At 36.7% G+C, this 17,491-nt stretch overlaps 1 protein-coding gene across 2 annotated transcripts; it reads right to left on the reverse strand.

The window, feature by feature from the left end:
• Positions 1 to 240: 240 nt before the first annotated feature.
• Positions 241 to 16,692, reverse strand: LOC104611072 (putative potassium transporter 17). Of its 2 annotated transcripts, none has more exons than XM_010277987.3 (8): positions 16,459 to 16,692; positions 15,653 to 15,875; positions 11,774 to 12,016; positions 11,621 to 11,671; positions 6,748 to 7,008; positions 4,009 to 4,061; positions 3,510 to 3,879; positions 241 to 1,313 (listed from the first exon to the last, which is right to left on the reverse strand). In XM_010277987.3, the coding sequence occupies exons 1-8, from the start codon at positions 16,585 to 16,587 to the stop codon at positions 460 to 462; spliced, it is 2,184 nt and encodes a 727-aa protein (XP_010276289.1). In that variant the 5' UTR covers positions 16,588 to 16,692; the 3' UTR covers positions 241 to 459. The 2 variants fall into 2 exon arrangements, with proteins under 2 accessions (XP_010276289.1, XP_010276290.1); XM_010277988.3 differs by lacking the exon at positions 16,459 to 16,692 and adding an exon at positions 15,967 to 16,129.
• Between the last annotated feature and the right edge of the window lie 799 nt (positions 16,693 to 17,491).

Here is a 17,491-nt window from a genome sequence, read left to right on the forward strand (position 1 = left end):
AATATGTACATCTTCTATTTGGTAGCTTACTATATTCCTTATGTTTACCAAAACAAATAACATATGAGAATTCATATATCAACACTTTCAACTGTTGAATAAGTGTAATCTAAGATCAGATTCTCTATAGCAGACAAATTCACTATTGTAACAAGGAAAAAGAAAGATTGGCCCTAGAATTATTTGTATTTCCCCCCATTTCCTCTTTCTATTCAACCACACAGTCAATCCAAACAACCATCTAAGGCACCAAAAAGGTAAACTAGAATTATTTGCATCTTCAAAATTCCATTCCAGTGGTTCGTTTACAAAATAATCATCCCGCATATTAAGAGCAAATATTTCTCGTTGATTCTATTCTTGATGTCAGACACCACCTATATTCAGCTCTCCAAGTTTTCTGTATGTTATTTTTTGATACAACTATAATGTAAATACTCAATGGAGATACAATATCCTTCAAGCCTCGTAAAGCATGCCAACTTCAATTCGCTGTGGGAGTGGTATCCCCAAAGCTGGAAGTGCAGACCTGCAATTGTTGTGTAGAACTTCATAAAATGCAAGCATTGCCTTATCAAACAAGGTGGAGTTCTTGCCTATGTAAAACCTCGCCTTCCCTCGAATATGAACAATGCCTGTCAATTTGGCTGTTTCCAACTCCAGTAATTCTTCTTCAATTGACAAAGGAACTGATGGTAAAAGGCCAGAATGGTTCTCTATAAGAGCTTGCAAGCTATCAGTAACTTGACTAACTAAATCATCTCCTTCAAGATTGAGAGAGTCGGCATAGCCATACTGAATCAGACAACCATACACCCCCTTGAGGCCCAATTTCTTGATGACAATCCTTTCATTTGGAGCCACTTTAGGAACCAATAGGTACCTGAGTGTTGTGAAAACAGTGATTTTGTGCATGGATCTCATGTTCTTGATATAATGCCCAAGGATCGGAGTCAATCCATCCTGGATGTTGCTGTAAAAGAAGCACATGCCTGGAACCCTTTGGATTCCAGGGTCTGACAATAGCATACTTAGAGTTTCCAAGTCTATCTTATGGGTCATCTCATACTCTATCTTTCTCTGCCTCCCATAGAACCAGCCGAACATGATTAATGCAAGGATGAAGGAAATTGCAAAAGGTATCCATCCACCCTCTGGGATCTTAGTGAATACAGCACTTACATAAGCACCTTCCATGGTAAAAAACACAACAAAATAAAGTCCAACCAGCAATAATGGTTTTCTCCATATCATGACCATGACTAATGTTAGTAAAATGGTAGTGATGAGCATAACCAGACTAACCACAACACCTGCATATGAAGTCAGTTATTCAGTTCTTACCAATTAGCACATGACAGGAAAGCCAAAACTTTTCCAGAAATTTAAAGATAATTGTTAAAACAAAACTTTAACCATTTGGAAAAATGATACAATCCTAATGTTGAATATTCTCTGAGCCAAGTTTTCAAGTTTTGATATGATTTTGTAAAAACTTTGATTTCATTGTGGGAGAACACTGACATAGGTATTTCATTCTCAATATTTTAGGCTTAATTTTTTAGTTTATCTCTGAAACTTAGGTTGATTCTGGAGTTAATTTCCACCAAATTATTGCTTGCAGAAAGAAAAATAAAGATACATATACATTTATTTGATAGAAATATCATATAATGAAAAGATGAGATATTGTGTACAACAAATTAATGCACTTAATGGAAAAATAATATTGGATATTTATCAAAAAATAATATTAGATATTTTGTTTCATCGATGTCAAAAGAAAAGGTTGATCATGCAATTGCAAGGCATGCCTAGAATACAAGAACCATGAACCCCACCCACTTAGAAGATCTGACAAGTGAAAACTAGGAAGTGTGGGAGATCAACAAAATCCATGATATTAAACTTCTTCAAGATCTTCTCATCATGAACTTTCTGATTCTCACCATCGAGAAAAAAGTTGCCAGTGTCATAGGAGAGCAAAGAGGTAATCACCACGATCCATGGTGATCACCAATTCTGACCATCCAGAAGAAAATACAATCTCTATAGTAGGAGATAGGCATGAGACATAGATTGTCTTTATGATCTTTGGTTGAACCGTTGGAGACCATTGAATTGTCTCCTCTCTTCCACTCTCACCTCCAAATCATGTAGAAAAGGAGCAACTACATGGGGATGGCTAGGACTGCAACTTGGGTGGGCCCAACCCAAATCTTAGCACGGGTTGGACCTGAGTATTTGGCTGTGTGCTGGGCCTGGGCCTGGGCCAGAAAACTTCAGTTGGACTTGGGTTGAGCTTTGGGTAGCCTAAGCCCAGCCTGACCAACTCGAGCCACCCAAACAAATGCATACATAAATGCATTTTATTTATAAAAAAAATCCTTTTTTCTAATTATTATATGCATGTATATACGTACAAAATATGCATATGTGCATTTATAAATGCAGTAAATTACAAAGACCCCTTGTACTATGGGATCAGTGACAAATACCCCCCTGAACTTTCATTTGCGACAGAGACCCCCCAGAACTTTCACTTTCAGACAAATCCCCCCGTTAGAGTTCCATCAGTTAACTTCGAAAAAGATTCTCATTCAGCTGTTTAAAATTTTTTAAATCCTTGCATATTTCTAGCTGGACTCATATTCAAATGAAATGGTAGAGGTTTCTTTTTGATACACATAAATTTATGGTTCTGTTTGGTTTTTCTTGATTTATTGGAGAAGGAATGGATAATTTTTATATTTTAAGATGAAGAGAGACATTCATGTTAGTGAAATGAATCAAGAATACAAATAAAAGTTCTTTTCTATGCCAATGAAATAATTCTTGTTATTTCATCTGATTTCATTTGAAGAAAATGGAGGTATTTTTGGTCAAATAGGGTTTAAGAGAAAAGGGCAAGGAAAAGAAAATAAGGAAAGTTCAGGTAGGCATTTTGGTAATTTAACACATTTCATCATCTGACTTAAACAGCGAGGGGGGTATTCGTCGCAAAGTGAAAGTTCAGGAGGTCTTTATCAAAAATGAAATTTCAAGGTGGTATTTGTCACTAACCCCACAGTACAAGGAGGGTCTTTGTAATTTACCCTAACTTGTACATATTCTTAATCAATTCTACTCCAAAATTGGGCCATAAAGCCCAATAAAAGATGACTGTACAAAAACATATTAATAAATTCTTTCAAACCCGACCAACCTGCCCAAGCCCAACTAAGAATGGCCTGAACCAACCCAAGCCTGAGTCCAGCCCAAATGTTGTTGGGTTAAGCTCAGGTTGGGCCCAAGTTGATAAATGTCAGGCTTAACCTCAGATTGGGCCGGGTCCGGTCCTGAGGTTTGCACCTTTAGTATTAAGCATGAGTTGACCCCAACACAACCCAACCTTATCGAGTTGAATCCATAGGGATGGAAGAATACTAGGGGTTTTGGCAGGTGCTTGGTTTTTCCCTTTTATTTGAACACCATAAAGAAAAAAGGTGTGGGTTTTCAGTTTGGCATACCAAAAGCATTTCCTATGTCTTTTCCATCTCCAAAAATAAGTATGACAGCAACACAGAGAACCATGAGGATGTAGTTGACTTCTGGTGAGTAAACCTCCCCTTCTTTGTTGGGAGAAGTGTGCACTACCTTGACTCGAGGGAAATAATCCAATACCACAGATTGCTTGATAACAGAAAATGTAGCAGATATTAGTGATTGACTTGCGACAATTGCTGCAAGTGTGGCTATAATGAACATGGGCCAGTAGACTGTGGTAGGTACAAACTTGTAAAACCCATCATCATGATCATTAGGGTGCTTAATCAGATATGCTGTCTGTCCTGCATATGTCAAGACCAGCGATGGATATATGGTGAATAAAAAGGCCATCTGTAAAACAATTGCAGTGTAAGAGAACAATAGTAACATAATTACCAGTAAGGACTCAGTGATGAGCAAAACTGATGACAAATCCGATAATTAAAAAAAATTACCAATAGAGAAATCTAATAATGTTACCTGAATTGACCTCTGATTGAAATGACCAAGATCTGCAAACATTGCTTCAGAACCTGAATTTGACAGATTACATCAGTAGTCATGGTGCTGTGCATTGTTTATGCAGAACTTTATATGGTTAAACTATGGAATATTTTATGTTTTTTATTGTTCCAACTTTAATAAAGTAAGAAAATGTGAAGAAAAGAATAGAAGAAAGAAAGAGAAGAAGATAGGAAGAGAAAGAGAAGAAAAAGGAAAAGAAAAGAGGGAAGACTAGAAAGGAGAAATCTGTTCTTTTCTCCTTATTGTCGACCCAGGTTGTACTAACATTCTACTAAGGCTGAAATGACTACAATACCCTTAGGAAAAATACAGCAGATATAAGAGAGAAAGAATAACATGAAAAAAGTCAATACTGCCCTTGTTAACTACTTCTAACAATTCTGACACTCCCCCTCAAACTGGAGCATATATATCATAAAGTTCCAGCTTGTTACAAATATAGTCCATCCTTAAGCGACCCACACTTTTAGTAAAAATATCAGCTACTTGGTCTTCAGATTTAACATAGGGAGTAACAACCTCTCCACTTGTCACTTTCTATCTCATGAAATGACAATCAACTTCAATGTGCTTAGTCCTTTCATGAAACACTAGATTAGAGGCAATAGTGTTGCAGCTTGGTTGTCACAAAACAATTTAATGGGTTGACAGCTTGTGATAATCATCTCTTGAAGAAGATACTTCAACCAGACTAGCTCACAAGTAGCATGGGCCATTGCCCTGTATTCAGCTTCAGCGCTACTCCTAGCAACTAAGTTCTGCTTCTTGCTCTTCCAAGTAATGAGATTTCCACACAAGAAAGTACAACAACATGTAGTAGACTTCCTGTCCATCGGAGACCTACCCAATCTGCACCTGAGACCCTGCCCTTGACCAGGAGCACCCTCATAACACCATCCCAATGAGCATTTGTTGGATTCTGCATGAATTGATTGAGGACTCCAACACTAAAAGAGATTTCAAGCCTAGTGAAGGTAAGATAGATCAACTTGCCTACTAGTCTCCGATACCTTGTAGGGTCTTCTAATGGCTCCCCCTGACTATCAGTCATCTTCACATTGGGATCCATGGGAGTTTCAACTGGCTTGGATCCTAACAACCCAGTTTCATCCAACATATCTAAAACATACTTCCTTTGGGACAGATAGATTCCCCACTTCGATCGAGCTACCTCAATTCCAAGAAAATATTTCAAGGTTCCTAGATCTTTAGTTTGAAAGTATTGTTGTAGGAACTGTTCTAACTCATCTATTCCATATGTATCATTGCCAATGAGAACAATATCATCAACATACACTGCTAGAATGATCTTCTCAGATGACGAGTCTCTACTAAACATAGAGTGATCAACACTGCATTGTTTCAAGCCAAAATCTTGCACCGCACTACTAAAACGATTGAACCACACCCACGGTGATTGCTTTAGCCCATAGATAGCCTTCTTCAATTGACACACTTTTCCTGACTCCCCCCTGAGCGACATATCCAGGAGATTGCTCCATATATACCTCCTCTTGAAGATCACCATGGAGAAACACATTTTTGACATCAAGCTGAAATAGGGGCCAACCAAAGTGGGCAGCTAAAGAAATGAACACTCGTACAGAACCTATTTTAGCCACAGGAGAGAAGGTTTTTGAATAGTCCACACCATAGGTCTGAGTATATAGTAGATATAAGAGAAATCTGTTCTTTTCTCCTTATTGTCAACCCAGGTTGTATTAACATTCTACTAAGGCTGAAAATGACTACAATACCCTTAGGAAAAATACAGCAGATGTAAGAGAGAGAGAATAACATGAAAAAAGTCAATACTGCCCCTGTTAACTACTTCTAACAATTCTGGCATTTATAATTAACACTGAATTTTATTAATTATAAACAGAAAAAGATGCATACAATTTTGCCCCTTATATGTTTATTACAATTGGGCCCAAGACGATTGGTTCCTTTCTACCCCTTGTTTGGCTAAAGCATCAGCCTCAGCCATACTGTTGGCCATCCATTTTATTCATTGGATTTTAATTTGAATTGCCTTGATGGAAAGCTTTATGTTTCCTCTAAGGTTTTTGTTGGTCCACATGCTGAGGATGCCTATACGTCTAGACAATCCAAACAACCCCCAGACCCCCTCCCTCCAAAAAAAAGCAAATGATCATTGAATATGACTAATGGATGTTTACCCCCAATTGGACAGTTCCTAAAAGGCCCGTTCATAGGATTATCTAACTGGAATGGTTTTGGAATTCTGACCTATCCAAGAGTTGCCCAGCCTTGCAGATTGTCTGATGACTTCTCTGCATACTCATCATGTGATAAGCATAACTCTTAAGGACAAATAAGAAGCTTACTATTATACAACTACAGGAATATGCAACAAATAACATTCTAGACAAAAACTCTGGAACAGTAATCAAGTAATTTTATTTGTAATAGGTAAATGCAGTAAGATCTTTTCTGTTTAAGTAGGAACTCTTCCCCAATCCTGAGAACAGGAAGTATCCATGGAAAAATGCCCCTTTGTATCATTACCAAGAGATTGCTTTTCCATTTAAAGAGGCAGAATTTAAAGTTATTTTGAGTTCTAGTAAGTTTTGGGTACTTGATATGAATATTGAAAGTTAAATAATGAGAGACCATAAAATTTTGCAAGTTCTCTATTCTCTCCTCTTTAAACTTTCACATGAAACTTACCAGTAATACAAAGAACAGTGCCACCAAGCAGCAGCCAGCCTTCCTTTCCATTTCTCAGGAAGAAATGGATGATGTAGTGAGGTGATAAAGCCTTGAATATAGATGGGTAGTGTTGTATGATGCCATATATGCCCACCATTGGTGTGGTTAAAGTCCATGTACCCATGATAGGAGAGAAGAGGAAACTCACTCGTGAAGTGCCATACTTTTGCAGCAGGAACAGAACAATCAAAACTATTGCAGAGAGACCTTCAACAAGAGCTGCATTAATAGAAACACAAGAATTTCAAAATATAGGCATTTGCTTTGTCAGAAGAATGACTTTCCTCATCCACACAACACTATTTCTGAAATAAGGGCCTGTATGCAAGCCTACTTGTTAGACTAACTAGGTCAAAATAAGTGTTTTAAAAACCAACCTGGAGGCTGAACCGTTTGTCTCCAGGTCACAGGTCACTGGTTCAACCATCTGAGTTGAACAGGTCAGACCATGACACATCAGCATATATGTATATAATATATACATACATATGTATATATATAAAGAAGTATTTTATCAATAAATAATTTACAATTATATCCTACATGTAATATATATAATATAAGTATTATTTTCTATCTAATTTATATTTTTATTTCAGTTTTTATTTTTTATTTATAAAAAATGCTAAAAATTGGGATTTGAGGCCAAAAATGGAGGTTCTGGCACAATTAACGGGGTTTAGAGCCTTGCAACACATAGATCTCGAAAAGTTACCCCAAATCAAATATAAATATCACCCCAATCGGACAACTGAGCACAAGCACAAACTGGGTTGAACAGATTAACAATTCAACTACCCAGGTCAGATGGTTTTTGATCATGCCAACAGTTTGTCCAAAAGCCAAGCTTTGGGATGCATAGATCTTGAAAAGCCCCAAATCGATATAAAGATCTTGTGGTCAGAAGATCTGGACTCCAAAGTTATGGCCTCCAGAAATTTTAGTGTGTAACCCATGACCCAGTGATTGGGTCGAATGGGTCAACAGTTCAATTGCTCATGTTGAATGGTTTTTGGTCACAAGCTGGGTTTTACTAAAACCACACCCAAAAACATGGTCCAGGGACAGTTGAACGGTTCAATCATCGGAGTCAACAACAAATTGGAAACATTGGTCAAAGTAACTATTGTGTCAGTACCTTGAGTTTCAATTACAAATCTGCTTCATGACCCAACCCAGCAAAGTTGAGAACAACTCAAATATAAAATTTCATAGTGGTTTGTGGTAAAAGCAAAGGGTTGGGTTGTGGGGGCAAAGTCCCACGGTATGGACTCGTAGGGAATCGCAAGTCATCCGATCTCGAAGACATCCAATCTCACAAGTATCTGGTCTTGTAGGCTGTCCGAACTCAGTAGCATCATCTCACAGGATGGACTCACAAGTCCTAGTCTCGTAGAACTCTAGATTCGTAGCGAGATCTTCTTGGACTTGCAAATTCATTCTTTACTATTATTGTAGGCCCGATCCGGTTTAGGGGTTTCTTATATAAATAGCCTTGTACCTTGCACAAAAAGTTATCTTGTATCTTTGGTGCCAAGAAAAGAGAATAGGAGTGTGTGATGGGGATCAGTCCATGCATTATAAGACCTATTCTCATAAGAAGAAGGCCAACAAACAGGTTCTGATTTGGCATGGAGAAGACTCTTGGGACTTGCACTGATCTGGGCAGGGGTATTTTCGTCATTTTGACCAGCCCAGTGTGGGCTTGGGCTATAGCATCTTGTTCTTCTAGCTTAGTAGTGCTTGTCTTTCAATTTTCAGTTTATTTGCATTAGTAGATAGAAAGTTATTGTGTTTCTTGATGCACAGGAGAAAGAGTGGCCCTTTTTGTAATTATGGTGAACTGTGTTCCGGCACACAAGTCACTCTATAAATAGATGCATTCTCTTCCTTTTGAAGCTAATGAATGAATGAAGATTTCTTAAGAGCTCTCTTGCTGTAAGCAACCTTTGGTTCCACCTACTAATGTGCCTGAAGACATCCTTGATGAGAAGTTGATTTCTATAGCAAGTGGGGGTTATCAAATGTTTCTTGTAAAGTGGAAGAACCTACCTCTTTCAGAATGTTCACGGATTACAGCTGAAGATTTGTATCATCTTAATCCAGAACTTTATGAGCAATATCATGCCTTTAACTCGCCAAGGTCGAGTTCTTTCAAGCCAGAGAGAGATGATGGGGATCGGTCCATGCATTATAAGACCTATTCTCATAAGAAGAAGGCCAACAAACAGGTTCTGATTTGGCATGGAGAAGACTCTTGGGACTTGGACTGATCTAGTCAGGGGTATTTTCGTCATTTTGACCAGCCCAATGTGGCCTTGGGCTATAGCATCTTGTTCCTCTAGCTTAGTAGTGTTTGTCTTTCAATTTTCAGTTTATTTGCATTAGTAGATAGAAAGTTATTATGTTTCTTGATGAACAAGACAATGAATGGCACTTTTTGTAATTATGGTGAACAGTGTTCCGAGCCACACAAGTCACTCTATAAATATGATTCCTACAAACCCTAGAGTGATTTTAGGACCTCTTGGAGTGATTCCTTGGGATTTCTTTCTCTTTTCTCTTTACCCTTTCTACTCTCTCTTCCTCTCTCATTTCAGTTTTCTGATAGTTTGTTCTAGCCCCACTGCATCAGTGTGTTAAGGGAACTTCGAGTGTATCAAGAGCTAGGGTTTTGATGAAAAGATGTGAACACTGTAACTGTAATCTCCATTGTTTGATAGTGGATTTCTACTCTTTCGACGCCCACAAACATAGCTATAAGCCGAACCACATAAATCTCTGTGCCTACTATTGTGCTGCTCTTTTTTTTTTGTATTTTTTTTCTTCCTGTTTCTTAACTTGCCAATCATTCATCTTGTGCCTAGGTTTGTTAACATAATAACAGTAAAATTTTTGTTATCTAAAATTGCATTCTTTCTCACTTCTTTTCTCTCTTTAAATTAGGTTTATGTGATCCTATCCTTTTAATGCACCTAAATTTGTTAATTCTTTCACAATTATGTTAAATCATGTTGCATCTAGTTCTGTTTCTTGAATGATATACATAGATAATAGTCATCTTTGCATATATTGTTGATGACAAACATAAATCTGATTGTCCTAATTGAAAGGAAACAAAAACAAAACCATGAGATAACTAATGAACTGATTAGTTTTTTGGCAGTGGATGGATATTAGAGCTGTTAGGCATGGTCCCAAAAATGGTTTAATTCCAGATGATTAGACCCAATTAAAAGGAAACTAGCAAAAGTAAAACCATGAGATAAATAAAAAAAATCGATTGCCTGCCTGATAGAAAATGGTCATTAAAGCTGTCAGCCTTGGTACCAAAAGATGGTTCAAGTTCAGATGCCAGAATCAACCCAACCAATCAACCATGAGAACTTTCTTTCTTTTTTTTTAGGTAACCAACCATGAAAACTTTGAAGTCATGAACCATTGAAAAGGTGTCAATTAACACTGCTCTTGCCCATCAAATAGATATTGCTTTTAATGTTTTAATGCAACTTCAGCAAGACTCAAGCAGTCAAGCTAAACTTGATCATTTATGCTGGACTAGCTTCCCTAGACATTGGTTGAGTTTATATTTAAGAACTACCAGCAGAAGTATACTGAGTTGTCCCTAGGTTAAAACCTCAGACAATGCAACCCAACTGGGAGGTGAATACATATTATATTTTGCACGTGTCTTTGTGTATCAAAGTAACTTTGTTGATAACCTGATATTTAAGCATCAAAGTAACTTTCTGAGTAACAGGATCTAGATCAGGTCTGTACCATCAAAGTTAGCTTTTTTTGTTTGGTCTGCAGTGCTGGATAAGATTCCAACCAAGGAGAACTTAACTAGAAGAGGCTTAGAAATGGTGGATCTGGACTGCACATTATGTAATGGAAGTGTGGAGAATACCAGCCATCTGTTACTGCACTGTGACTTCACTTACTGGGTTTGGGTAAGACTGGTAGAGCTTTTTGGAGTTAAATTGTGTTTCCCAGCTGATGTCAAGGGTTTCTTAGAGGCTTGGTTCTTAGGAGGCTTCAACAAGGCTGGAAAAGTAGCTTGGAGAATCCTCCCCTCCACTGTCTTCTGGGTAGTGTGGAGCAAAAGAAATAATAGAATTTTTGAAGGGAGGCAGAAATCAAAAGCAGAGGTGCTCAACAGGATTATGGGTAATCCTGTCACACACTTTTTAAAAACAGACACACTTGTTCTTTTTTTTGAGTCTGATTTCCTTTTTGTAAGAAGTTATAGTGTTTTTTTTGGTTGTTTGGAGGCTGGCATTACTGAGTTTTACTGTCTATTCCGCTGTACAGTTTCTCATTGTACAGGAGCCCTATTGTATTTTGGCCTTTTGAATTTTGATATTAATGAAATACTTTACCTTGCAGATTTAAAAAATAAATAAAAGAGCACCTATTATCTAAGTACATTTTTGAGTTCTTATTTTAGAATATTAACAAGTAAAACATCTCTGTTAGTAGTCTAGATATTCCTCAAGTGTGAGAAATCTTGAGTCTGAAAATTTTCTATTTTTAATGAAATCATCTGTATTGCTGATCAAAAAAAAAAAAAAAAAATCATGAGTCTGCCTCATGAAACCCTTGTACAACTTTAGCACAAGAGAAAAAGTAGCCAATAACACAATTCAAGCATCAAGGTTTAACCTCATCTAACTCAACCAGACTTGGGTTCATTCAGGCTGTTATTCACTCAGTCCCAGGGTTGCCCTATTAATAAGAGATCCTCACCTGATAAACTTTACCTGTTCTTTTTCCATTGAAATGGCTTTGACATGTGAGAGTTAAGTATGAGATCTACATCGGTACTTACATTTACTGACAGAAGGAAAAGGTGCTCTTAGTCCATCCATTGCTGATAACACTGAAATAAATTCAAGCATTTGAAAGAATAGAAATTAGAAATGCACTTATGGCAGCACAGACTTGATTTTATGAAAAGGTAATATCTAGCTTATTAACATACCTGAAATTGCAGGAGTAAGGATACCATCACCAATTAGCATACACATTCCCAGCATTGCAATGAAAAGCAATACCCTTCTTGCAACCACACTCCCTTCAAAAAATCTTGCCAACCTGCTTGGCTTTTGAGGACCTTCATACTGGCAGGAATGTGAAATGCCCGGGTTCGAATCATTGCGTTTGGAAGAAAGAATCCCAATGTTTACATGCCTACAAAGTAATGAATATAAGGCAAAAGTACCACCTGCAATTTATTATTTTGCCTCTAGTTAATAGTCCAGCACAGAAAAACACTTCATGTAATAATGCAAAATGGAGTTGATTATAAAATATACACTTTAAGTTTCATCTAACTATTGCATATGCTATTAATACAGATATTTCTGGGTAGTTAATTTTGCAAGTTGTCATTAACTTAGGGTCTCATGGCAATCACATGAAGCCCACTTCTTGCTGCCACCAGAACTTACACAAGGAAATTTCCTGGGAAATGTAGATAACTTTGCATATTGTAATCCCCTGGACCATTGGCAAGAATAACTACTACAATCCTACCATAAGAGAAGGTGTCTAAGTAGTGATCGAGCAGGTTAGTCAAGGGATAACAATTTCCCATTGCCTGAAAGCCTTTACAAGGAAGTCACTTTTACATCTAGCCTTTAATAGTTCTATGTTTATATTAGCTATTGGGAATCCACATTAGGACACAGTTTATTCAACAGCATGTCATCAGGAATGATTACAGTATGCCTGGTGCAGTAATGTTGAAAATATTGTTTTTACCAGTCTATTCAGATTTGAGTATCCAAAATAAGAATACATGGGTTAACAGCATTAAAGAGTCAGATAACAAATACAATAGAGATTTTCACTTCTCCTTTTCTGGAAGAAAGTAATGGAGATTTTGTATTATAATTATCTCAGTCAATATCTCATCTGTTCTTAAAATTGGGATTTACTCTAGATAAACAAGTTGAACTGTAACCAGAGGTTAGTTCACAGCTAGCCCCTTTTAGGTCTGTTTTGGGTGTTAAAATGAGCTACTGGATTCTGCTTTAAGCTATGATGTCTAGATACCGACATGGATATGGGTACAGGTATCCCATTTAGTACGTTTATATCATGTGTATATACCTAGTTTTTGAAAATTGATATTAAATGTCATTTCTCAGGGCTTATGTCTTGCCAAACATAATTAAATTCTAACATGTGCAGTTTTTTTATAGTATAATTTGTTAAAAGATACCATGTTACATATTCTAAAAGTGTCAATGTTATAGAGTACACCTAGAAGTATCCATGCAGTATCAAGTATCACATCCGACACTAGTATCCTAGGCATGCATAAAGGTATCTTGGTATCACAGGTTTTAGGACAATAAATTTGTTTTTGTACACTCACCTTCAATATCTTCTCTTTCTTGTTTTTTCTTTTTTGTTCTTTGCGAAAGGAGATAGATATGCCTATTGCCACGGCATCACATAAAAGAATTGTCTTCCTGAGAATTTGGCTTCTTAGATTCACAGCATCTGTCGAGTACATGAAATAGCAAATCTCACAGGAAGATTCGCTAAAACCCTGATTCACAACCCTCATGTCTGGACAAAATAGCATTTTACACATGGTGAGACCGTGAAGGAGACAGGGAAAACCACGCAGGTTAGTACCTGGCCCCCTCCTGACATGTGTCTTCATCCTAAGGCGACCTTGGAGCTGCAACCATAACTAACAACTTCAGAATGTTCTGAAATATCGAGAGACCATGCATGTTTGCATGGCTAGATTTCCCTATAAATAGGGGATTTGGTCCCCTTGAGAAGGACTTTTCAAAACCATTCTCACCCCCTGCCCAATTCTCTACTACACTTCCACTGACATATCTTCTTCGACATCTGCATCCAACTTTCAGAACCTATAGACCAACGTTACCTGATTGGCTTACACTTTGTTTAAAAAAGGTCAATTTTCAAAGCTTGATAGAAAGGACTGATGAAGGTGAGTAGGGCTACAACATGGGTGGGCTCAAGTTGAGCATTTGTTAAAATTTGAATGCACCTTGCATAAGGGCCTGAGCCCAATGCTGTGTAAATTCTTCCAAGTTGGGAACCTGACTTGCACTCTTAACAGTAGGATTCAGTGTCTGGTCCAAGGTTTACTAACCTAGATTTTATCAATTTACCAATTGGACTTATATCCTCCTTACCATAAAAAGTAGAATGCCAAAGCCTCAATCAGAACTTCAACCAGTTCATATTGACTAACCTCATACCATAGTTGTCAAGGCCGCCTTGGCGGGCACCTAGGCGACAAGACGCCCTTGGAGGCTCGCCTCGCCTAACCGCCAAGCAGTTTTCTATAGTGTGTTATAAAAAACTTTTATATTCTTAATTTTTTGAGGTTTTAATTACAAAACATACATTTTAAACTAAAATATTCATTTTGTGTGTTTATATACTAATTTCTTTTTATTATTTGTTAGGGTTTAATCAACACAAGCATTGCTAAACGCCGTATTGAACCCTCAAAGACTTCAAAACCTAACCAATAAGGAAGAACTTAAAATGTTGTCCAATCAACACATTTTCTTCTTTTTCTTTACTAATTTTGTGTGTTTATATACTAATTTCTTCTTCTTCTTCCACCTTTTCTTTTCTTCTTTTCCTGTAATAGAAATTTCTTTTCTTCGTTCTTTCTTCTCATGAATATGTTGGAATATGTTGATTTTCTATACTTTAACATGAAGTTTATACTTTTCTTATGAAAATTATGGATATTTGTTAAGGAAATATGATTATGGAACCTAGGGAACTACCCTAGGATACATGTTTTTACTTAAAAAAATACATTGCCTAGGTGCCCACCTAGGCGATAGGCGACAAGGTGCCCCCCTGTCGCCTAGCCTCACCTTGGCACCTTGAAAACTATGCCTCATATTATAGAACCCAAGAGAATTCAATAACTTCATTCTTTTTCAGTTCATGGACTTGATAACAAATTTGTGGCGTTCAGCATTCTCCAATAATATAAAGGAACATAAGTTCAAATTCTTCCAATGCCACCCAAACTCTTCTATACCCCTCTCCTCTTCAAAATTCAGAATTTAGTTTTCTTTCTCTAAAGTCATTCTACCAGTTTCTTTTCTCCTTTTATTCCCTTCTAGAAAATGAAATTACTAGGGATTGGAAATATCAAGAAGATATGTCACCTGTGGAAGGCCAAGATCACTAGAGTATGGAATTGAATGAAAGGAAAATCAAAAAAAAAAAAAAAGCAACGGAAATTGCAACTTCTTTTTGAAAGTTCAACAAAAGAAAGAAAAGGGAGAATTGGATTATATCATAAGGACAATAAGTCAAGCAATAGTTCATTCAACTCATGCTAAATGGATGGTAATAGGCATGAAGTTTTAGGAGGGCTTTTATTCTTCAGTGTGTAATGAAAACAAAAACTATTTTAATGGTTTAACCAGTTTTCAAGGGCATAATGGATAATTGAATACATCTGAAGTTTTTCCTAATGAAAACCCAACCATACATTGATGAATTTTCCTAATGTTCTACTACCAACTGCACAAGGTTTCATGACATGACAATGGAATCCAACTTTCAACAGCTTCATCAAGTATATACCCACTTTGCAAATACAATATTTACTTCATATGGCACATTTTTCCAGTCTCCCACTACCAATTTGCTTCAACAGAGAGGTTTTAGGAGATCTAACACTCTAAAGAGAATAGTTCATCCAGCCTCAGTCCCAAACATTAGCTGGATTCAATGACAGACAGAACCAATCAAAGCCTAGATAAGTCATATTATACAGTCCTCACTCAAAATCTCAATTTGAGCATAAACAATGGAACCAAACTAATAGCCATACCTTCACCATGATCATCAGCTTTAAGAGCTATATAAGCATACTTGACCACGCCAATGAGAGTGAGAGTCCAAAACATGATGCTGTAAATTCCCAAGTAGTCATTTTCAGTAGGAGATTTCAAATTCATTGAAGGGTACACATAAAGAGGGGAAGTAACAAGTCCCCCAAAAACGACTCCAAGCGTCTTGTAAGCAAGGTACAGATTGCTCCACCTACTGCTCCCCTGATCCAAATACATATAGAGAATTCAAAATTGAGCTTTTTCAAAAATTGGAAACTCCATAACAAACATCTAAAAAGAGGAAAACCCGAACCTCCACAGACAAGAAACACATTGATGAATAGGATAATCAAGAGATTAAAATGAACAGACAAGTTTCAAAGAAAAAGGGTCCGATTCAATTTCATCACTGAAAATAATAAAAGAGAAGAGGTTATGTGCAGAAAGCAGGCACAATGGCATAGCAGGAACAAGAATCCATTGGACAAAATCACCGATCAGAGAAACGGAAAAACCAGAGAAGGCAAAAAAAAATGTCAAAAAAATCATAACTAGAGAAGAAACAAAAAAAAGAAACTCAACCCGACAAAGCCTTATCGCAACCAATTCCACTTTATCAAGGGCCAATAAACTCAAAATGAAACAAAATAATAATAATAATAATAATAAATAATAATAATAATAATAATAATAATAAAGGAACCCAATTAGAACCCATTAAACAGAATTCCACACGAACAAATAAAACAGAGACAAATAGACAGAGTATGAGAAATCAGTTTTCCATTCGTCTCTGTATGTTTACCCTCTCAGTGGGAGGACGTGAACCGACAAGTCTTTGAAGACTATGAGGATGGCTATTGGAGGTAGCTCCAGCAACAATTTCTGATAGATGAACTGCTGAATGCTCCGGCATGGCCAGTTCACCTTCCATAGATTCAGCTGTTCTTTTTCTGTGTTCTCCACTCCCTCAAGGGCCTCAACAAACGCCGTATGGAGAGACTAGGGAGCGGGACGTATTCAGTCTACTTAGCTGAGTCAATGGGTGATTTTAATGCAGGCGAATGGGGACTGAAGAGGATCAAGAACGTGGGGCCGAATCCTATTAGGACGTCTGGATCGGGTCGGTGTAGAACCGGATCAAATTACGTTATCATAAACTTGGGTGGTTTTTGACATTTTTGCTTTGGTAACTGATAAGAGTGAAAATATAAAATATATTCGCTGCAAATGCAAATATGTATGATTTATGAAAATAAAAACTCGATTTGGTTTTGCATGGATGAAGTTTGTATTCTTACCAAATATACACACTCATTTTTAACAACATTGACCAACATTTAAGTGTCGATTATATTATTTTGTTACACCAACCAACATTGAATGCAAAAGTTTGCTTCCATTTGTAAAGTTTGCTCTTATTTTGAATGCAAATATGTCAAAAAAAAATTATTATCATTTTTAATATACAAATATAAATAAAATCTATGATGCATAAATAAATTTATATCTATATTAATTTAAAAAGTACGAATAGCTTCAAGAATATTTCTAAAATTTTGTGATGACAAAATTTATTCCTCTATATTTAAATTTATTGATAAAAAATTAGGGCAAATAGGATAATTAGTTGTGGATATTAAATGAGTTGAAAAGAATTAATTGTCTCTCATTAAATCCAACATTTAGGCCCCATTTGCATTTTGGTAAGTTACTTACCTGGGTAAATGCACTTACACAGATAATTGTTTCCTAAGAAAGATTTACCCGATAAGTGTACTTACCCATGTGTTCTTTTAGGCTCAATTTGAAAAGAGTACAAATGTAAATACGTACAG

This window comes from Nelumbo nucifera, chromosome 4 (assembly GCF_055504915.1).
Source record: "Nelumbo nucifera cultivar China Antique chromosome 4, China Antique-T2T, whole genome shotgun sequence".
Classification (NCBI taxonomy): Eukaryota; Viridiplantae; Streptophyta; class Magnoliopsida; order Proteales; family Nelumbonaceae; genus Nelumbo; species Nelumbo nucifera.

Coding starts and splice junctions, on each gene's coding strand:
- LOC104611072 (XM_010277987.3), bottom strand. CDS start 16,587: ATGGAAGGTGAACTGGCCATGCCGGAGCATTCAGCAGTTCATCTATCA. Junction 11,672..11,773: donor CCTTACTCCTGCAATTTCAG/GTATGTTAATAA, acceptor AATTTATTTCAG/TGTTATCAGCAATGGATGGA. Junction 1,314..3,509: donor AGACATAGGAAATGCTTTTG/GTATGCCAAACT, acceptor CTTCATATGCAG/GTGTTGTGGTTAGTCTGGTT.